Below are 22,143 nucleotides of genomic sequence, written 5' to 3'. Positions count from 1 at the left end.
TGTTACAGTGCATTTAAGAACCAAGTTTCTCACTTATAAGCATTATTCGGCAAAGTTTTAACTTGGCATGGCAATATTTTCCTATTACTTTTAACTTAAGGAAAACATCTTTAATCAATATTATCCACTCCATACTTATGCGTTTGATATTTTTGTATATTGATGGTATATATACTAGCTAAATTCCTACCTTTTATCAAAGAAGTTAAGATGATATTCAAATTGTTTACATATTTAAAAATTGTAAATATAACATGTTGCATTTCAGTTACACAAAATTAAAAAAGATTATAATCACATTTAGAAATAAATTTAATAGATTCTTTCCTAATTAGAGAAATACATTTCCAAACCCAAAAATACCAACCTGCAATGGTTCCTCTCATCAATCAATATTAAAATTCATACCATATACATACTCTCCAAATAAGAACTCACCAAAAGCAAAAATACCATTTCTGTTCCTCATTAATCCAAAATCCTTCCTAATTATACCCAACATCAAAACATACCAAAAGTACATCAAAATTATATAAATATATACAATTCATATAATTCCTATACAGAGACAGCTCTAACCAAGCCATTTAAAAATATTTATTTCTTAATTTTTTTAGCATTTTTTCCAGCTCATCTGCCACCTTTATTACCATATACGTATAACATCCCAAAAAACCCTACTAACCCTGATAAATACCAAATAACATGCATGCATGCATGAGACTATATATATAGACACCTTATATTATAAATTGATGATCATCATCCTCCTGTTGATATATATATATATATATATATATATATATATATCTGTATATGATCAAGAGCTAGCTTCTTCGCCAGTTTAATGGTGAAGAAGAAGTCAAGCATGGGACGTCAAAAGATAGAGATAAAGAAGATTGAAAATGAGGAGGCAAGGCAGGTGACCTTCTCCAAACGCAGGACAGGGCTTTTCAAGAAGGCCAGTGAGTTGTCCATACTTTGTGGAGCTGAAGTTGGGCTTGTTGTCTTCTCTCCGGCTGGCAAGGCCTTCTCTTTTGGCCACCCTTCTGTTGACATAGTCACTGACCGTTTCCTCGCCGGAGCAGGAACACCAATAGGCCTGGACAACCGCCGTGGAGCCAGCATCCGTGAGCTCAACCGGCAATATACTGAACTCTTGAGTTCAGTGGAGGCTGAGAAGAAGAAGAAGGATGGGATGGATCAGTTGCTGAATGGGGAGAGGAATGGGAAACCATTCTGGTGGGACTCTAATCTGGAAGTTCTGGGAGTAGAGGACCTGCAAGAGTTTCAGAAAGCACTGAATGGATTGAGGAACAATGTTTCAAGGAAAGCTGAGATGATTTTGTTTGAAGAATCAATGAGGAACAAGACGATGTTTTCGGTCGGTAATAATATAAATCTTGCTGCAGTTAATAACCTTAATGCCAATCCTTTCGGTGTTAAGAATGAAGGAACAGTTTGTGCTGGTGGTGTTCCTCCTTATGCTCCTTTTGTTGAATATGGCTTCAATCTCTTTGGTCCTCTCAATCATAATTAATTAGCTCTTTAATCAGTTTTTATTTTCTTGTCGTCTGTTTCGGTTAATAAGGAAGCCATTGATGATGCTTATGCAATGCAAAATTCTATGTATTAAGTTTGTCATCTTTTTAAATATATGTTTCTTTCTACTCTAGCAAGCTTGTTGATCAGTTTAATTAGCTATATATATATATATATATCATGTTGAATTATTAATTTCTGGATCTCTGTATCCTTACAGATTAAAGAGATAAGTCAATGTGTCTGTCTGAATTATATATCTTGTTTGAAATATTTATTTATACTTAATTACAAAAGGGGAACGAATTGAAAAGAGGAAATCAATGAGATGCATAATAAAATTATGAAGAGCTAAATTACCTTTCAATATCACTGATAGAAGCAAGATAGATAGATATACAGCTCTCCTTGTGAAAAATGAATTCAATCTTTGCTAACGAGTAAAGGGTGAGATATTGGCACGGCTCAATCAAATCAATATATGTGTGTATATATATATGTGTATCACAAAATTTGATCTAATTGAGCCATTCCAATATCACACTCTTTCACACAGCAGAAAAACTCAGAAATGAATTGAAGAACTCAATCCATGCATGGATGCCTACTTGGAGAGGAAAATAATTAGAAGTAAGAATGAATGAATGAATGGTTTTGGATTATATGGAGAAATTTTTGAAGAAATTAGAGATGAGATAGATAGATAATGGTTGAGATGTCAGTGTCTTTTGCTCAATTAGCATGAAGTTTCCACGTAGTGGTTGATGACATATATATTACTTTCCTGAAGCTAATGCACGCCTGCAATTTCTCATCTTGGTTGCTTCCCCACCTTAGCAACCCTCCATTACTTTTCCTGATAATCGACCAATATATAATTAAACAATTAAACAATATGAATGATCTGTTTTTTTGCCTTCTAGCTAGTACATACAATTCATCACCAACAAGCAGAAGTATTTATTTGACTTTAAGAAGAATATAAATAAATACACACAGTATATAATGCTCTTTTTTTTCATTTTTCTGCAACTTGATTTCTGGGAATCAACCAAATTAATCAAACAAACATCATATTATCTTTAGTGAGGACAAAGAAATAGAGGGAAAATCCATAGCTCAAGGCCACCAGTCCTGCCATCCCTGTTCACATGTGATTCACAATTAAAGTAACAATATCAAAGCTAGCTAGCTTAAAAAACAGAGATTAATGGAGGGTGAGATGAAAGTCTTCACCTAATGTGACAAACAGCTTTGAAATTTGAGAAGCTTTCAAATGGAGAGTCATGGAGGCCACCACCAATCCACTCCCAACCTTCTCTCTCACCACTCTTTTTCTCATGTCCATGGACCAGAGGTTAGCAAGTCCATACACATGTCCTTCTATCATGACCTTTATGAACAGGAGTAACCCACTCCAGAGAACAAACCTTGTTAGTTGATTGAACTTTCTTTGCAGGAGATTGACAATAGAGGCAATAGCATATAGTGGAATCCAAAAATACCAATCTGAAAAAAAAAAAAGCAACAGAGAGATGAAAAACATTGCCAATAAAAAAGAAAAGGATTAGGATGTGTATGAAAGAATACCAGGATCATTTAGCTGAACTGATGCAGAATAAGCAAAAAGTAAGCCCATCATTGCAGAACAAGATGAGAACAAGAGAGATTGACTTGTTGACATTGCTATTTGGTTCTTTTTCAGTAGATCTTGTGACCTTGATAATGAGTTTCAGACCCTGTTAACAAGTCAGCGATTGTTGCCAAACTACAGCATGCCATGTAATGCTTCTATGTACATTTTTTTAATAATGCTCCATTGACAAACCTTTTCAGTTCATTGTGTCAGAAAAAATGAACTGGTCCTACACAGACTTTTCAAAGTAAATTTGGATCTTGTGACAATATGAATTGGAAGATTTAAATGGTTTTTGCATGCCACACTCAGGTTAAATATCTTGTAGTTGAAAACTTGGAGGGTGCCCAAATGACAAAGTACTTTTGTCAGTGTGTCTCTTTGCAGTCCTTGGATGCTCACACAAGAGGACAATGGTGATAAGGATGTGGCTTGTAATTGTGGGGTTGCTTTTTGCTTTTTCCACTGAGTGAGAATCATTTGAAGGCCCCAATAAAACAATGGACAAGAAAAAAACTATGCAAAAGCACAAGCATAGAACAGTGTGTCTCTTTTCTTTTAATTTATATATATAGATTTTTTTTTTTTGTTTCTGTTTTGATCTGCAAAGAAATACCTGGTCTGTATGTATATCTATGAGCTAGACCATATATCCTGGTCTCTAATGGAAAAGGACATGCATGGTCTTTGTCTTTGTGATGTTTATTGAAGCAAAAGTGGGATTACCTTTCCTAATAAATTTCATAATCCCTAATAAATCTCTAATTCTTTACAATAATTAAACAGGTCAAAGTTTGGACAGGTATAATATGGTCTTAGTTTTGTAATGAGTTGTCACATTTAACCAGACAAGCCAACATGATCATAGTAGTACAAGTTAATTTGGACAAAAATTTCTTTTTTTTTTTTTTAACAAAATAAATAAATAAATAAATATATATATATATATATATATATCCAACCAGAGAATCCTACTTCCATGGGTCCCTGAAATAAACATCATCACAAATCCTATTTAGTCCCAACCAAGCTTTGGAAGTAGTGGGACTAGTGACAGTGATGATTGATACAAGAATTCACTCTTTATCTTATCAAAACAAACAAACTAATAATCTGAAAGAGAAAAATCAAATGAAACATGAAAAGAATGAAGAATCAAAAGTTGAGTAGCCAACAGTTAACATCTTATGAAAGAAATGCATCTCTAGTGTCTTTTTCTCTAATCTCTTCATAAGCAGTGGTGAGTTGCTGTATAAGATATGGTCCATATGGGACCCTACCACCAGACAGAACCAAGCTGTGCACATACACAAATGAAGGACAAGGATTCCTTTCCTTCAAAGGCATCAGCATCATGAGTCATGACCACCACCAGCACACTATCACTTCTTTTCTATAAACTATAGCATGCTCTTTCAAGTTTCAAGTGAGCTAAATAAAATGGCAGAGGGGTGTTTTGGGGAATACACTTTTTAAGAGTGTGGTGTGGGATCAGAAGAATCTGTATTTAAAGATAAGGATATCACTAGGACAGAATTCCCACTCTACCAAACCAATATTGTGTTCCTCCTTTGGAATGTGAGGGGAATGGGAGGAGATCATGCAGAGTAAGTATTTTATTTGGTTAGTTGTTCTCATTTGGTAGTGTGATCTTAAAGTTTTGGCCTTTTTGTGTGTTTTTGTGTGATTTGTTACAGATTATGAGTTGATGTTCATGAGTTGTTGATTTGTGTTGTCATCTGAAAGGGCATGGTCTTAGTTTAGAGTTGAAATTTCTGTTCATATATTTGGAAAGAGATTCAGTTTATTGTTGTGAATCTGAACTAGCTTGTTTGCCCTCCTTTTCATTGTGGAATAAAGTATGAATTAATGTGGTGTCTTTTTTGTTCTTATGGTTGGAAAATTGTTAAAAATCTCATCTTTGCTAACTCAAAATTCAGTGATTAGGGTTTGAAGATTTGGCCAAACTTGCATTTACTGGTTTCTATATGCAGTTGTGGAAATTTTCAGGTGGATTAGCATCTGAAGTTTACAGCTCCAATTCATGTTTCTCACCCATTTCTGAATTCTCATAAGAATTAAGAACTGGAAGAAAAACAAAGGAATGATGGCAGAGTATAAAGTTAGAAAGGTTGAGCCTGGGCAGACAAAGATCAGAGATGTTCCTATTGCTGTGACTCCAGAAGGGTTCTGGTGTTGTCCCTCCCAAGTTGTTTTCCAGAAGACCATCAAGAACCAAAGTCAGCAAACAAAACAAAGGCCAGAGAATCCACCTGCAACATCCAAGTCTTCCTCTAAGAAATTGTCAAGCCCGTCGTCCCCTGAAACTAGAGTGCAGCCCTCACCATCAAGATCTAGAGTTAGTTCTGAAGATCAGAAATGCTTGAATTCCAGCACTTCTGCTAGTAGTCCACCAGTGACTTCAGAAGGAACACTGAAACCAAATGGTGAGAGCCATCAGAGAAAGATATCAGTCGGCTTTGGACAGCCTGAAACCAGTGATTTGAAGGTGAATTTGTCTGGGAAAGAGGGGATCATTGTTAAAATGAGTGTTCACAGCAATATTCTTTCAGAGAAAAGCAACTTCTTTTCAGATAAGCTTTCTGGACAATCTCCGGTATCCTGCATTGAAATAGATGATTGTGAGGATGTGGAGATCTATGTTGAGGCTGTGGGACTGATGTATTGCAAAGAAATGAAACAGAGGCTAATGAAGCAAAGTGTTCCTCGTGTGCTCCGCATACTTGAGGTATCATAAAATAATTTTTTTCAATCAAACTTTGTATGCACATGAACATTATCAGTGTATTTATAATCTCCATGTGCATTTCTTCCTGTGAGCAAGTATTACCTAGGATTGGTACATTCATATGTTTATGAATTTATTTTCTGATAGCAAGGATTAACAAACAAATTAGGTGCTATATATGTATAATCTAGTGAAAGGAAGCACGTAGTCTATCAGCATGTGTTTTTGAAATTAAAGTTATTTTAACTGTTGAAACATTTCCTATAAAAATCAAAGTTGTTCTGGATGCCTTAAAAACATAATACTGCTGAGACTTGGCCTCTCTCTAGGTTTACATATAGTGAGTAGGCATGCCTATCACCACAAAACTTTAAACCTGAGGAAAACACACACACAGTACTTCTGAATGTGAGAGTATCTATATGGAACTTCTGAATGTGAACTCTCATGTGAGAATGGAACTAGCTATAAGACCCCAGATATTGCTGGAATTTTCTGAATTTTACAGCACTCAACTCTGGAAGCATAAAAGGTAGTTAAATACACTGTAAAGGATAATTGCTAATGCTTGCTTCCAGTTTCAATTCTTAGTTCCTGCATAATCAAATCTTTCCTTTCACAGGCTGCAAAGTCCCTTGGATTCAGTGCATGTATCAAGTCATGTCTGGAATACTTAGAAGCAGTTCCTTGGGTTGGAGAAGAAGAAGAAAATGTGATTGCGTCAGTTACACATATTAAATCTGATACTTATGGGATCAGCTCGATACTGAAAAGGGTATCTTCTGATATCTCTAACCCCCCTAATGCTACCTTTTCCCGTATAATGGAAATGGTGCTCAAGAGCAATGATGAGAGAGGTCGGCGTGAGATGAAATCCTTAATGCTGAAGCTTCTAAAGGAAAACAGCCTTTTGACTAATGGCTCAGCAGACATTTGTGTTGAGACATTGTACAATTCTTGCCAAAGTTGTCTGACTTCACTATTAGCCTCATTTCGGCAAGCAGCTGAACCTGGGTTCTTAGATGATAAATCTTTAGGATGCAAAGATCCTATCATGCAGCAGATAGTTCTGGAGGCTGATAATCTATTGTGGTTACTTGAGATTCTAGCAGACAGGCGTGTTGCAGATGAGTTTGCATTGATGTGGGCTACTCAAGCAGAGTTGGCTAAATTACACCCAAGACTGCCTATTGTGTCACGCCACCTTGTTAGCTGTATCACTGCCAGGCTTTTCGTTGGGATAGGCAAAGGAGAAATGCTTCCACCAAAGGATACTCGCCAGCTACTGTTACATGTATGGCTGCAGCCACTGATCGAAGACTACAACTGGTTGCAGCATGGTTGCAGATCATTTGATCGGAAGGTTGTGGAGGAAGGAATTGGTCGAACAATTCTGACACTTCCTCTGGATGACCAGCAGAGTATTTTGCTCTCATGGTTAGGTAGTTTCCTGAAGGTCGGTGACAGCTGCCCGAACCTTCAAAGAGCCTTTGAGGTCTGGTGGAGGAGGACTTTCATAAGGCCTTTCATGGAACAACAGGGGGCTCGGTTGCGATCAGATAGAAATTGACTTGAGAGTGCCACATAGGCAAGATTTTTAAGATTTCTATCAGTTGTGTATCGGAAGAGCCAATACAGCCATATGTATTCTGTCACTGCTCAGAGAGCATCAGTCTGCTGTTTTGAAAATTTGGGCATAATAAAGTATATGACCGTGTGTTTCTTTCGCATACATGGTTATAAATCCTAATCATGTTTGTTTCTGACTGTAAAATTGGTTTCCAAGTCAATTGTGTTACTTCACACCAGATGCTCATTGATGGAGGCTGGCAAGAAGCATCAAGTTCACTTTACATGAAAGTCACACCTGCTCCATCTACTTGAGGGAGACGGCGCAATCTTCTCAATCAATACCTGCCTCGTATTATTACATCTTTCTTATCAAGAAATTCAAAATGTAGATTTTCATATTTAATATGTCTGCATGATACTATGACGCATCAAATGTCTGTCCATCAGAATATGAGAATTGCAGACTCACTGGCTGGGACTACTAAGCCTGTTGATTGATCTTACTTCATATTATTCAAGATCATCTACTTTAACGAGGCAAGTCATGTACTCTCATGACTCTATCATCATGAAAATGAAAGTTTCTTCAAATTGCAGGTACCGAACATCATTGGTATCTATTGTTTCTTGTTTTGTGAGTTTGCTTTATTCTCATATTCAATTCAGGCAAAAGTTTTCAAAACAAGCATTGTATTGACTTACTGTATGTCTATATCGTTATATAGCAATTTGCCTTGCCTTTATACTCTTGTTATCAATGTCTGTCCATCTTTCTACACATGTTTGGTGAGAATCAGTCAGCATCATCTTTAAACCTGTCACCACAAAAAGTCTCACGTTAGTGTTGGTGTTGGGTGGAGAAAATGTTTGCAATTGTGTTTCTAATCTCTGAACTATTACATGGCATTTTTGAAGATTGATCCAAGTAAACAAAGAAGAAAAGATGTCATTATCTTCTCTAGCCGACAATAGTAAGATTACTGACCACGAAAAGGTAGATAGGAGAAAATAATGAACTTTGACAGTTAAGAGTTTGAAGAGGCGATCGATTAATTGGGAGAAGAATTTAGATATGTGGAGACCGCTAGATTCCAGAGACGTTCTATATTAATGAGTTGAATTATAAAGATTGAATGATTGAAGCTTTCATGAAAAAGATGGGCTTCTATTTCTTAATGTATTCATATTACTTGGAGGTCAACCACCAAAACCTAACTTTGAGAACAAGAGCAGCAGATTAAAGAGATATGGTTTGTCCAATTTAAAGGATGTGAAAGCACTCAAAGTCAAGGCCACTCCATTGTTGATAAAGTTCTTACCTTGCATTTTTCCAAAGATGAGTTTTGAACGGCCTATATATGTATTGTTGGAGATATAAGGGTCGTTTGTTCACCTTTGTGGAAGGATACAGAAACGAAGACATGGGAAATTATAACAGTTGTCATTGTTTACAGTATGTCCTTATTCCTCTGTTATCTCTTGTTTTTCCTGCATTTTTCATTGTTGCTAATCAATTCCCATTTTAACATCTTTTACTGCTTGCGTTTCAAGAAGTAACAGAATTGCAATACAGTTAAAGGTTGAATACATGTGCTTTCTATATTTTCAAGACTTGATTAGATATCCTTAGGTTTATCTGTTTCGGATAAATTACTTGGATTACAGATAAAATGTTTCATAGATTTGTATCCATGGTTTTTATTACAGTTCAGTGCCAACTCTTCTCGTGTGGTTTGTAGAAAACAATGCTGTATGTATATATGATGGCCCTTGCAGGAGAAGATCGAGTAAACCGAAGGATCAGAGGATGGATTTGATTGGGCATGGTCAAATAAGCCATAGCGGCATCAAGGCAGTCAGTCTTCAGAAAAATTGCAAGTTCTCTTCATCTCCCAGCTCTGTTCTTTGCTTGTGCATAGTAACATGGAACATGAATGGAAAGGTACATGTATACCAGTGATCCTCCTTGCCAAACTACAGAAACAAATTAATATCATCCAACTAATGTTGTTTGTGTATATTCTTTACATTGAAGCTGTCCACCAAAGACTTCATTGAGCTAGTTGGCAAGGAACCGAGGTTTGATCTCTTAGCAATTGGATTACAAGAAGCTCCAAGGCAGAATATTGCTCAACTTTTGCAATCGGCTCTCACTGAAACTCACAGGTACATATGAATACAGAAAGTAATCTCTCTTGTATCAGAGGTACTTGCTCTGCTTGAATTTTAACTCTGAATTTTCTGCTAAGTCTGCTAGGAGAAGCTACTATGCAATCTCTTCAATTATTTTTATTTGGCCCCAAAAACTCGGAAATCCACATGAAAGGTGAGATTGAATGCCATCCATCTTGCTTCTACTTTCTTTCTCTTATTGATGATACATCCAACAGCCAATTAAAATATTTTTAGAGGTGAAGATTGATAAGCATGCTGTCGGAGGTTATGGTGGCTTGAGAGGGAGAAAAAAGGGGGCTGTAGCCATTTATATCAACTTCAACGGTGTGCGAATGATCTTCGTTTGCTGCCATCTTTCAGGTAAAACTAACTAGTTTACAATAAGCATTTTATAACTGAACATGCGCTAAACCTGCATGTTGATTTGGGTAGCTCATGAACACAAGGTGGAGAAGAGGAACTCGCAATGCAGACACATTTCTGAGAAACTCTTCTCCAAAGACAGAAATCCGTATTCAAGGCCTTCGCATCTTACAGTCTGGCTCGGAGATCTTAATTACAGAATACATGGAATTAGCACACTGCCTGTCAGAAGCTTGATTCAGAGAAACCTCCTCAGTGTAATAAGAAGCATTTCAAAAGTGAATTCAAGTTCCCCTGTTGCTTTTAATCAAATCTGATAATCAGTTTGTTGTTGACAGTTGCTCACAAGCAAAGATCAACTGCTACAAGAGGCTGAAAGAGGACAAGTATTCAATGGATTTTGTGAGGGGACCTTATCTTTCAAGCCTACCTACAAATACAATATAGGAAGCAGTGACTATGATACAAGTTACAAGGTATACAAAACTTAGATTTCAGATATAATCAGTAATATTACACTGATTAGTTTTTAATATTTCATAATTCTTATTCAGATCAGAATACCTTCCTGGACGGACAGGATCTTGTTCAAGGTTGATAGCGGAGCGGGAATCGACGCTGTTCTACGTTCATACGAATCAATAGATTGTATTAATAGCTCTGACCACAAACCTGTGAGAGCTCATCTTTGCTTAAAGATGAACAATGTACAGATGCCAGTATAAGTAATAAAGCCCTTGAACTTGAACTACATACATGCACACATGAGTTATATCATGTTCAGAGCTTCTTGTAGTGAAATCTAGCAATTAACAATGTGATGCATACTTCTCACAACTGAAAGTTATCCTTCAGTAAAATCATCAGAGAGAGAGAGAGAGAGAGAAATAGGGGAGATGGTCCCAGCCATCTGGAAAGAAGTGTACCATTAAATACAAGCAATCAACCACCGCTTTCTAGCATTAATAATTACTCAATCAGGTCCACGTGTTCAGTAGCAATGTCTCCATGGAAATTAATCAAAGCTATTGTTTCAATCCCATCCCATCCCTTCACAACAAATATGCATGTTTTCTAACAATTTACATTGTAAATAAGGCGGATGAACAAGAAACTAGCTATTTCACATTCCTATATATGTCTATGATCATTGACAAACAATGGCATAAAAATATGAAAGTAAAGAAGGATGAATTGGTTAAAAAAAGAGATCTATCTTTGAATTTGCTCTTCTTTGTGGATTTTCTTTTGAATTTTGGTTTCTTTAGATCTCTTTGTTCAAACCAACTAGCTAGCTAACCTCCACAATCCCTGAGAGCAAACGGCCGGTTATTCTCCGGCTTTGCTGAGGAACCATTCCCGGCATGGCGGAGGCCGAGAGTGAGTGACACATCTCCGGCGACAAGTGCATTAGCAACACCACCATACACGGCAGCTAAGCGAAACATGTCATCGCCGGGAACTCCATGCACGTCAAGCTCAGAGGTGGCAAGTATTGCATCGTCTGAGCTAGACCGGTGGTGGTGGCCGTGGTGGCCGTGGTGGTGGTGTTGGTGAAAGGAAATGGACGTTGGTCCCTGAGAGTGGGAGGAGATGTCACTTTCTAATGCATTGGTTTCAGGCTTCTCAGTGTTATGTTGTTGTTGATGATGATGCTGTGTTGGTGATTGTGCTCTTTGTTGCCTTTCTTCAATGCTCCTCTCCTTATCATCACACTCCTCATGATCCTTGGCCTCATGTTGATACATCTCCTCCACCATTGGTTTCCATAATCTAACTCTTGCGTTTATGAACCAGTTTGATACCTACATACAAATTAATTAATTAATTAACTAACTAACAACATTGAATTAATCCGTAACATCTAATAGCAGCTAGCACTAGCACTCTTTAAAGAGTGCTAGCTAGTGTTAATTTGTATAGTATAGTATAGTATAGTATAGTATAGTATAGTATATGTGCTTGTATTTATAAAACTGTGGTCCTTTCTGAACTGCCTGTGCATCTTAATTAAGATCACACACTGTTTTATAGGTCAGCAATTGCATGCTGCCTGTGCATTCAATTCAAGGTTGATGAGTGAAAGAATTGAGACAAAATATAATATATATATATATATATATATACATTCATGGGTGTCTGAAGAAAAGCTGAAGAGTGACTGATGAGTCTATTTCTATGGAGAGGAGAAAAGGAAGGACCTGATTTCTTGATAAGCCTGTCTGCCTAGCCAACAAGTGCTTGTCTGCATCACTTGGGTACCTGCAAGATGAAAAAAACAACAAAAGTAGAAAATGACTTCAGATCTACATGTCCATTTATTTGATTTATTTATTAATTATTTCAATGTGAAAAGAATACATATATATATATATATATATATATATATGCAACAAGTTAATTAATTAATTAAGAGATAGCTAGCTAGCAAATTTTAACTCACGGATGGAGGAAGTGTTCAAAAAGCCAAGCTCTCAAGACATTGACAGAACGTTCAGGCAATCCTCTCTGAGGTCTCCAGGCTTCTTGTTCCATCATGCCCAAATGGTGAAAAGCTCTCTGCCGTCTAAGGTTTTGATCAAGAAGCTTAAGCCGTGGTGTCTCTCCTTTAGTGATGCCGGAACCACCACCGCCCGCTGATTTATCGCCGAGGAACTCACATATCTGCTTCAATTGTGCCGACACCGCGTCTTTGAGACACCTGAAATGCCTCGACATCGCCTTTTGAGCTAGTGCAGTGTATGGTGTTGCTGAACCATAGCCCATCACTGCATCAAAAGAGTTCACTACCATTTGCATTTGGTCACAGTAGTGATTGTATCTCCTGTCCACCTAAAAATTCCAATAATTAATGAAATAATTCATTCATTTATAGTACTTATTCATATATATATATATATATATATATATTACAGTCCTGCATGCATTACTTAATTATAGGCAAGACTAATTAATTTAAAAAAGTTGCATGAAATTAAGAAACTTGCAGATCGATATATATTGCAACAGAAATAATGAAACATCATGATATGCATGTTAATGGTAAAGATCACTATTGGAAGAGAGATTTCTTCAATTGGACATGTAGTACCTAAACTAAACGTACAACAAACACTAAACAAAGCATAGCGCATATATATATATATATATATAATATTTTATATGATTCGAAAAGGACATGGGATCAACTCAACCATGATCAGCTAGCTTTGTTTGTTTTGGCCGGCAACCTCATCGGAATTCTCTTCTGTTTATGATGATCACTTGCTAGTAATTAGAGTAATAAATAAAGAACAATATGCATGATTTAAATGATGAATAATTAATATTTATTTAATACCTCATCAAGCATGGAGAGTAGCTTGGCCTTCTTCCTCTGGTGTTCAAACCTGTCAGCAGGAGACAAGGGAGGAACAACAACATCCTTTGAAGAAGAAGAAGAACAAGCACTGGAATTAGGGTTAGGGTTAGGGTTAGGGTTTGAGATAGAGCCATGACCAACTCTGTTTCTTCCACTACTCTTAAGCTTGCCTCTTCCCACACTACAAAACTCTTCAAGCAGCTCTTTTGTAGGTCTCACAAACTTTGATCCTCTAAGCACGTTCATCAAACCAATCGGACCTCGGTGATTATCACCAGCCAATGATAAGGATAAACCCTGACCTTCCACTACTCCACCACTGCTATACGATGCTTCGCCGAACGAAACCATCGGAAAAGTAGAGCTCTCATGGTTGTGGAGATGATCATGAGCACTAGGAGGTGAACCTTTCATAAAAAATACATGTTGTGTAGGTTGTTCATCAATTGAGTTGAGGCCACTTCCGCTGTTCATGATACCATACCAATTTTCACCACCACCACCACCACCAACACCAACACCGGAGAAACTGCCGATATTGTTACCGGTTGGCCTCTGTCTGAAGCTCACAGGAACTTGGCTGGCAAGAAGTACATCACTGGCAGCTGATGATGAATAGTTGAACATCTCCGATAGCATGTTGCCGGCGCCGGATGGCGGTGGCGGTGACTCGTATATGTTTTGAATTTGTTGGTCCTGATCTTGGCCTGCTTGTAGTACTGGAACAAGTAGATTAGGAATATGATTGAATCCTTGCTGCACCCTTAGTTTGTCTCTCCGAGCATACTCATCGGAGAAGTTGCTAAGGATGCCATGCTGATAACTTTGGGACATAGAATTGATGATCAGATGGACTACAAAATTAGCCTCCTCTTTAGTATAGTACAAGCAGTAGTACTACTACTGATGCTTTCAACTCCCTCCTATCTCACCATCATCTTCAATATTCTCATCTCTCTTCTCTCATCTTATCTCTTTGTTTCTTCTCTTCTATAAAAAATGGAGGTTGGTGTATGAGGTAAACATACACAGAGGAAATTAAGGTCAAACATGCTTTAATTAATTAGATTGCATATGTTTTTACTTTTTTTTTTTAACTTATTACTTTTATTTATTTATTTATTTATTTTTGAAAATAGTGAATAAACCATTCAAAATATAACATTAATTAAAAGGACCAGTACAATAATAAAATGGTTCAACTCTTATTTAAAAAATTGAGAACTCGACTACTTTTTAATTAAACATAATTGAGTATTTAATATGTTGTCGCGGTTTTTCACATTATTAAATATAAATAAATAAATATTAATAATAATTAAAGGGTTCTCTTGGTTTTCCACCATGGAGATTTTTCATGACAATTTTTTTTTTTTTACTTTTTTTTGTTTTATTTGTCGGCTTTGGATGGTTGAATGACTTGAATACCCTTGTCCCTTTGCATTACCTCCACTACTTGCTATGAGTGTAATGACACAAAATACAAAGGATATTGTCATAGTAAATATAGAGAATAAAAGATTGATGCGCTTAGCATCAATTTCCGAGTTTGTCTGCAACCTAAAATTCATTCTGTTTGTGGTTGTTACTTGTTGGCTTATTTATTTTGAATGAAAAATTTTGTATTTTTTTTAGTTTGCCTGCATGCATGAAAACAATAATTTGATTTTGATAAAAACAATGCAAGTGTACATTTATATTGGACCACAATGTTTCTATTGGAGCATGTAAAGATTGATGAAAAAAGGATAAAGGCTTTTCTTTTTTTTTTTAAAAAAAAAGGGATATATGAATGGTTTTTTATTTAATATATGTATGAAAATGCAAATATAATGCAATTGGATCCGGGTCCAATATGACTCCAATGTGGTCCTCGTTTTGTTTATGTTGGCATCCAGATTTTGTCGGTTGCCCCAAATTAAATTATTGAAACTTCTTGATTTAGACCTCACACCCACTCTATCCATTTTACACTTAATTATTCTATTACTTTGTAAAAAAAAAATTATTATTATTATTAGCATAACTTTTAAGGTAAATAATAAACTTTAGAAATAATAGGAAAAAACCATGGATATTGATGCAAATATATAATTGTTCCATATAAATTTTTCAATTAAAAAAAATTGACTGTTATATATTAATTAAGAAGAACTCTTTAGTTTAATAAAATCATGATTTATTCATTAATGTATTAATAAATAAATAGATAAATTTGCAAGAAAAGTTAATAGATAAATTTGCAAGAAAAGTTATCCGAAGACATTGAGGTGATGTATACATCCTTGTCTATCAATCTTTCGTTTTTCAGGTTATATCTCATTTGATACATGGAACCCCTTAAAAAGAATATGTGAAAATAGATGACTGCCTAACCACCTCCTCTTTCTCCATTTTTCACTCAACATTATTGTTATTATTATTATCATTATTCATTGTTAAAGTTAGAATGGCCAAAAATATAGCTCAAATTAAAATAAAATTATAAATTATTAATAAAAATAATAATTGAAATCGATTTACAGAAGTTATAGCGTTTTTTTTTTTTCAAATGGTAAAGATTAATTTTATACTGACAATTAAGAATAAATGACATTGTGAAAATTAATTAGGGAGAACATCAAATTAATTTCTTAAATTTAGGCTGGTTCTTGTATGATGTTCTGAGTACCCCACTTTTATTAACAAGTCCATAAAAATTAATTGCATAACTAACTTAAAGGAGAATTTTCAAACTAATAATTGATTGAAGTCTAATTTGATGTATATTAAAGGCAGGACCCTAAAAATATCCATTCAAATGGGCTTAGTATAGTATATCATACTACCAAGTGTTATAATCCTAATATATGTATATATATATATATATATTCCGTAAGGCCACAACATTTTTTTGCATCTTTCGTGTCTCACTAGTTAATTAATATAAAAAGTTTTGAGATAAATACAAAAGAAAATTCTTAATTTCATACTTGATGTTATATATATATATATATATTAATTTTTTTAACAAGAAATAGTATGGATATTTCTCTTTATATTTGAGGTCCAGATTTCATCAAAATTATTCTAATAAAAAAAAACATCCATGATCGTTGAACCAATAACTTTAACCTGACGAATTTATGATGTAGTGATAAGCTCATTTTTCTTAATAAATAAATAAATCATAATAAATTAGTGGCATTATCATCTCAAAGTATGACATAATCCACAAATTAATAATTAATTACAATTAAGTAAAAGACGACCACTCTTAATAAATTTTCTAATGACTTATCATCAACAATAATAAATTTTAACTTGTGGAGCACAATTAGTCTTGTGAATCATATATAATTAAAAAAAATAACATGGTGTCTCTTTAATTTTTTTCAATTGCATAAAAAAATTATCAAATATTTTATATTTCGAAATTGTCTCTTCTTTTCAAATCATTTACTTTTAAATTGAAATTCATAAAAAATTATCAAATTGGTCCTAGTCTTTGTCACTGGCATAATGTAAAAGTATTGTTGGTACTATTAATATCAATATGATGATAAAAATTAAAAAATTCTAAAATATGAGAATCAAAAGTATGAAAAAAAAAATATTAGAAAGGCTGACTGGAAAAGTTGCAAACTTCCAGGGACCGGTAGGTATTTTCTCAACAAATCTAAATATCACATACAAATACAATACGCAATATAATAAATTCTAAAGTGTAAAATTTCGAAGTTGTAATAAATGAGTTTGTAACTTTAGAATATTTTTACTTGATCAAATTCAATAAATATTTATTTATACTCTTAGTTTACGTGGATTTTTAGGTGTAATTTTGGGTTTTTAAACAAATATATTCCGCAAGGGATTTTGTGCAAATAGACCAAAAGGCGGATTGGTTCTCCCCATTTAGTTAATTTAAATTTTATTTAAATTTATTTTTTAAAAAAGAATGAAAAGCATATGCTTTAATCTTTGAAGGAGGAAAAGTAGAAGATGCCTTCGTAGATGCAGAAGAAAAGGCCAAAAGGTCAAGTGGGGTCCACATATTATATTTGGGCCCACTCATTGGCTGCCTTATTACGGAAGTTGTAGGGCCCGCACCAATCTTTTTAATTGAAAATTTTTCCCAAAAAATTATAGTATTAACAAAATATATAGGACTTATTAATATAATATAGTGACTCCCGGTATGTATGACGCATTTGATATATTTATTAAATTATATAAATACGATTAAGTTATCGTATTTAATTCACTAATTTGTACTTATTTAATCCAACTTGCTTTAATCCAACTTGCTTGACAACATGTCTTGATTATTAATTTATAATTAAGCACACTTACTTTGAATAATTATGTTTAATGCCTTTTAACAATTCAATTGCTTCACATATAATTATCATTTATTACTACTATTGTGAATTTTCTTATTATAACTTTTCGGCTTTCGTATTCAAATGTAATTTTGAGTCTTAGTTAATTTAAGTCGTTTAATTGTCAAAATTTTAAGAGCTTTTTTTCTATTTCTTTGAAAATTTTCAGTGTAATATGTATTACATTGACCGAATGATATACTTTTTTTTTTTAATTTTGTGTTTACTTAATGATTCTTTAATACATTCTAATGATTCCTTAATACATTCTAGATTATAAAAAAAAAATATTTTATATACTAATTATTTTACATCATATTTGATTAATAGTGATTCATAGTTATTCCCATATTAGCAACTACTAAATTTTAATTATTTTGATACTTATTATTATTACTACAAGTTAAAGAAATATATATTTTTAAAATACATTCAGTTTAATTAATATTAATGAAAAAAATGAGATGCATATTCCCTCATGGAGCATCCATAAATCTCTCACCATCTTGAATAGAATAGAAACAATCAATGTTAATTAATCACCTCATCCTGATCCTGTCCTTACTAAATATAATCTTCAGATTCATCATCTCATGATCATAAAAATTATTATATATATTAATATTAAAACTCTCGTGCGGATCTCATTTTAGTTACTTAATTAATTTGAAGTTAATTGAGAGGTTTTATTGGTTTAATTAATTTCCAAGGAGAAAGGGACACTTTATATGCTTTGATCAAGACATTTCATCCTTCCATTATTATATTAATAAATCCATTTGATTTGTTGATTATTCTAAACATTAATATATAATATATATCCTTATATAATATAATTTATTGTGATCAAACAATAAAAGCAAATGACATGAATGATGATATCATTCCAACACAAGTTTCAAATTTATTATCAATGTAATTAATTTTCATCACTAAAGTTTAATTTTTGAGAAAAATTACGTCATATTTTGACTAATGGAGTATTATTAGCTAGTGGAGCCACATATAATTAAGTGGCATCAATAAGATGTTTGATGTTCCTTGATGGCTTACAAATTCACACATGATTTGATACACTTCTAGAAAAAAAACCAAAAAATACAAAGTTTGACATTGAATAAAGTTTAGGCCAATTGACAAACCCGCATTCATTTTGTGACTTTATGAATATCACCTACCATGAATAAACTTATCATTAAAAAAAAAAAAATCTACCCTCTATGATTATAAACACATATATACATATACATAGAGGTTATAATGACACGGATAACTCTTACCGGTAATTTTTTTTTTATAAATATGATAAACATAATAGTCAGAAGTTGTATACAATTAAAAATTGATTAATTGACCATGCATCAAACATGACAGAATATTCAGAGATTGCTCATATTGATATGCGTTTTTTGATATCTTATGTACTGAAAGACTCTTATAACCTGTGCAAATGGAACCTTCATAGTAAGTGAAATTTGAATATGTGACTCTTGCACAGGGACAAAATATCTTAATCATTGGATTAACTCAACTTTGGGTTTATCAGTACTTTTTTCTTTTCCATCTTGTTATTATTATATCACTCATTTTTGCTTTTTATAAAGATGGACGGTTTTGCAGAGCGTGTGTGTTGAATTAATTAATTAATTAAATAATTAGACTGATAATAAGAATGAGTTAATTAATTAAGGATGAACTTTTGTTTTGATGGAGAAATTTAACTGTAAACACTTAATTTGATGATGGGATAACTTAGAATCACAACTAAACATCTATCTTTGCGTGTGAATAAGATCAATCTGCATCACCAAATGCCAAATGGTGTGTATATATAATATATATATATATATAGACCAACATGGTATAATAATAAGAATTTAATAATAGAGTATATATTAATTAGATGAGGTATTATTATTATTAATGAGATCTCATCCTTATTGAAAAGGGGCACTAGTACTAGTAATCCATGATTCATGGGTTCCCTTGTGTTGAGGGACAGGGAAATGAAAGGACATACACTCAATTGAGTTGCACTTTATCTAGTTTTAAGGAGAGCTTGGAGTGAATGAAGGAAAGCAAAGGTTTGGATTTGATTTGATTTGGATTGGATGGAGGCTGTCTATAATTTTTCTAAAGTGAGAAATCATGTCATACAGTGACTTGTAGATTGTAGTACTCCATCATTTTGTCTTTGAGAACGTTATCATATCATGTGTCATGTACATGACGTTTCGGTCTAGATTTTAGCAAACTTTGCTGCAATGGTGGGAGTGCAAACATATGCACACATTGAACCGCCCCAGCAATGACTAACAGTGTTTCATTTACTCTATCACATTTATTATTATTATTATTATTATTATTATTATTATTTGTATTGTATATGACTCAACCATATACGTTAGTTTGAATTTCAGATCTTTTTCTTACAAGAGTCATGTCAGAATCTGGGCGAAGTTATTATCTCAAGAAGATTTGCTCACACTGTAGTATATATCACGTAAAATCTTTTAGTTTTATTATTTTAATCATAAGAGAGTTGTATTTTATTTTTCAATCAACTCAAAATTAAGAGTTTGATGATAGTATGGGCGGAGCAACATAAGCTTGGCCAAGTCAATTGATCCCTTCTACCAAACTTTTAAAAATATCATCTGCTAATAATTATAACTTTATGAATGCTGTCATTAATTTAATTTTACCAATTAAAAAAAAGGTAGGTCAATATAATAATATTAAAAAATTTTCTAGAAAGTGTAAGTGAGGGGTCATTATATAAATTATAATAAAGATTTTAAAGGATTTATATTTTAGGTCTCATATTTTTCGACTTTTTGTTTTTTTGTCTTTTTAACAACTTTAAAAAACCTAAAATTGAAACTACATTTATTTGATTTTCAATATTTTGTACTTTTTTTATTTTTTTATTTTTATTTTTAAATTTTATGAATAGGACCATCAGTGTCTCACTCACTTTTTATTTAAAAATTAAAATCCTACAATGGCAAAAAGGTTTTCCCTTTGCATTTGCAAGCTACACTAAAAAAAAAATATAATTAAGTGTTAAAATTAATTTTAAGTTTCAGTCGTTTTCAGATTTTTTAAAAAAATATAAATTATTTAATGAAATTTCATGGATTTAGTGGATTTTAATTGATTTTTCATTTTTTAAATTATAATTATAATTTTTGTATATATGTATGTATGTATGAGTTTATTACGTTATAAATGATAATATTATACTTGTATATTGACCTTACTTTATAAATTTTCTAGCTCCACCACGGACGATGTAGTTTGTCCGCATTTATTAAAAAAATATTTTTTTATATTTTTGAATATATTTTTAGTTCAGTTAAATATATTAAAAATATTATGTATTTGTTATTTTATTTGCTCGCTTTTATATTCTAAAAGTATTATAATTTATATTTGAATTTTATTTTTAATAATATTAATAATATTAATAATAATAATAATAATAATTATTATTATTATTATTATTATTATTATTATTTCTTCTGAAATGAAGTTGTCAATTAATTATAAATCACGCATGCAATATGTGTATGAATAATAATGAAATGTTGCTATTAGGCTACAAGGATGTGGACCAATTTTTGTATTCAAATTTTGAGGGCCCATATATAAGGCTCAAAAATATTTCAAGCCCAACCCAGGTAACCTCTAATAATTAATAATAATAACTTGAAACCATCACTTAACTCAGCAAAGTTAAAACAAAATATTATGGCATTTAAGTTATATATTAAAATAAGAAATTTCTCCATTTCTACTGACTTTCCTGTTGTATTCCCTTATTTAACTCTGTACCATGTTTATTTAATCATGGTAATTAACGAAGTTGCGTTAATTAGTACCATAGAAAGAAATGGAGCACACTGGCCCTTTTGATGATTTATAAAGTACCAATTTTTAATTACATAATTGGGCTTTAAAAGGTTAACTATAATTTTAATTAATATTACATATTTAATTAATTAATTTTTTGGGAATGTTGTTTGAAAGGACTGATAGTACACATACCATTATTTTAGTATTCATTTGACGAATGTCTCTCATATGTTGAATTTGGGTTAATTAACTATAAATCTAAAAACAAAATAAGTAAATAATTGCGAAGGCAAGGACAATGTTTGAAAGATATTGTTTTAGGGTAACTTGATTGCGAATACCAAGCCAAACTTTCCCACCAATCATATCATATTTGATATTTTTATAAAACCGATTATTTAAATATATTTATTTCTCTTATTAATTAGGTGATGTTTTTCCAAAAATTATTACATTAACTAATAATTTTTAAGCTATGAATAAATTATGATTTATTCATTTTAATAAAAATAATAATTATCTAAAG

The 22,143-nt window shown here is 32.9% G+C and overlaps 5 protein-coding genes across 6 annotated transcripts; 3 read left to right on the top strand and 2 right to left on the bottom strand.

Annotated features, from left to right (window-relative positions):
• The first annotated feature begins 473 nt into the window (after positions 1-473).
• Positions 474-1,589, top strand: LOC120279305 (agamous-like MADS-box protein AGL61). Its single transcript, XM_039286217.1, has one exon. The coding sequence runs from the start codon at positions 848-850 to the stop codon at positions 1,538-1,540; it is 693 nt and encodes a 230-aa protein (XP_039142151.1). The 5' UTR covers positions 474-847; the 3' UTR covers positions 1,541-1,589.
• An 870-nt stretch (positions 1,590-2,459) lies between these two features.
• LOC120279644 (transmembrane protein 220) lies at positions 2,460-3,437 on the bottom strand. The gene is made up of 3 exons (XM_039286570.1): positions 3,133-3,437; positions 2,779-3,051; positions 2,460-2,685 (listed from the first exon to the last, which is right to left on the bottom strand). The coding sequence occupies exons 1-3, from the start codon at positions 3,224-3,226 to the stop codon at positions 2,603-2,605; spliced, it is 450 nt and encodes a 149-aa protein (XP_039142504.1). The 5' UTR covers positions 3,227-3,437; the 3' UTR covers positions 2,460-2,602.
• Positions 3,438-4,624: 1,187 nt separating this feature from the next.
• LOC120278270 (BTB/POZ domain-containing protein At3g50780-like) lies at positions 4,625-8,002 on the top strand. Its single transcript, XM_039285179.1, has 3 exons — positions 4,625-4,785; positions 5,173-5,927; positions 6,550-8,002. Exons 2-3 carry the CDS (start codon positions 5,283-5,285, stop codon positions 7,495-7,497), a joined length of 1,593 nt encoding a protein of 530 aa, XP_039141113.1. The 5' UTR covers positions 4,625-4,785; positions 5,173-5,282; the 3' UTR covers positions 7,498-8,002.
• On the top strand, positions 7,995-10,788 carry LOC120278286 (type IV inositol polyphosphate 5-phosphatase 11-like). Of its 2 annotated transcripts, none has more exons than XM_039285181.1 (8): positions 7,995-8,096; positions 9,276-9,441; positions 9,535-9,665; positions 9,749-9,825; positions 9,909-10,034; positions 10,107-10,294; positions 10,376-10,513; positions 10,592-10,788. In XM_039285181.1, the coding sequence occupies exons 1-8, from the start codon at positions 8,044-8,046 to the stop codon at positions 10,760-10,762; spliced, it is 1,050 nt and encodes a 349-aa protein (XP_039141115.1). In that variant the 5' UTR covers positions 7,995-8,043; the 3' UTR covers positions 10,763-10,788. The 2 variants fall into 2 exon arrangements, with proteins under 2 accessions (XP_039141115.1, XP_039141114.1); XM_039285180.1 differs by lacking the exon at positions 7,995-8,096 and adding an exon at positions 8,232-8,952.
• A 239-nt stretch (positions 10,789-11,027) lies between these two features.
• LOC120278254 (BEL1-like homeodomain protein 4) lies at positions 11,028-14,411 on the bottom strand. Its single transcript, XM_039285178.1, has 4 exons — positions 13,378-14,411; positions 12,481-12,869; positions 12,239-12,299; positions 11,028-11,842 (listed from the first exon to the last, which is right to left on the bottom strand). The coding sequence occupies exons 1-4, from the start codon at positions 14,230-14,232 to the stop codon at positions 11,333-11,335; spliced, it is 1,815 nt and encodes a 604-aa protein (XP_039141112.1). The 5' UTR covers positions 14,233-14,411; the 3' UTR covers positions 11,028-11,332.
• Between the last annotated feature and the right edge of the window lie 7,732 nt (positions 14,412-22,143).

The sequence above is a fragment of the Dioscorea cayenensis genome, chromosome 2, assembly GCF_009730915.1.
Source record: "Dioscorea cayenensis subsp. rotundata cultivar TDr96_F1 chromosome 2, TDr96_F1_v2_PseudoChromosome.rev07_lg8_w22 25.fasta, whole genome shotgun sequence".
NCBI classification, from domain to species: Eukaryota; Viridiplantae; Streptophyta; class Magnoliopsida; order Dioscoreales; family Dioscoreaceae; genus Dioscorea; species Dioscorea cayenensis.
The sequence above is the reverse complement of the archived record's forward strand: the minus strand, read 5'-3'. Positions and strand labels throughout refer to the sequence as shown.

Coding starts and splice junctions, on each gene's coding strand:
- LOC120279305 (XM_039286217.1), top strand. CDS start 848: ATGGTGAAGAAGAAGTCAAGCATGGGACGTCAAAAGATAGAGATAAAG.
- LOC120279644 (XM_039286570.1), bottom strand. CDS start 3,226: ATGTCAACAAGTCAATCTCTCTTGTTCTCATCTTGTTCTGCAATGATG. Junction 3,052..3,132: donor AGTTCAGCTAAATGATCCTG/GTATTCTTTCAT, acceptor TTTTTTTTTCAG/ATTGGTATTTTTGGATTCCA. Junction 2,686..2,778: donor AAAGCTGTTTGTCACATTAG/GTGAAGACTTTC, acceptor ACATGTGAACAG/GGATGGCAGGACTGGTGGCC.
- LOC120278270 (XM_039285179.1), top strand. CDS start 5,283: ATGATGGCAGAGTATAAAGTTAGAAAGGTTGAGCCTGGGCAGACAAAG. Junction 5,928..6,549: donor GTGTGCTCCGCATACTTGAG/GTATCATAAAAT, acceptor TTCCTTTCACAG/GCTGCAAAGTCCCTTGGATT.
- LOC120278286 (XM_039285180.1), top strand. CDS start 8,858: ATGTATTGTTGGAGATATAAGGGTCGTTTGTTCACCTTTGTGGAAGGA. Junction 9,826..9,908: donor CTCGGAAATCCACATGAAAG/GTGAGATTGAAT, acceptor AAATATTTTTAG/AGGTGAAGATTGATAAGCAT. Junction 10,035..10,106: donor CGTTTGCTGCCATCTTTCAG/GTAAAACTAACT, acceptor TGATTTGGGTAG/CTCATGAACACAAGGTGGAG.
- LOC120278254 (XM_039285178.1), bottom strand. CDS start 14,232: ATGTCCCAAAGTTATCAGCATGGCATCCTTAGCAACTTCTCCGATGAG. Junction 12,300..12,480: donor TTTGAACACTTCCTCCATCC/GTGAGTTAAAAT, acceptor TTCATCTTGCAG/GTACCCAAGTGATGCAGACA. Junction 11,843..12,238: donor CAGGCTTATCAAGAAATCAG/GTCCTTCCTTTT, acceptor ATTTGTATGTAG/GTATCAAACTGGTTCATAAA.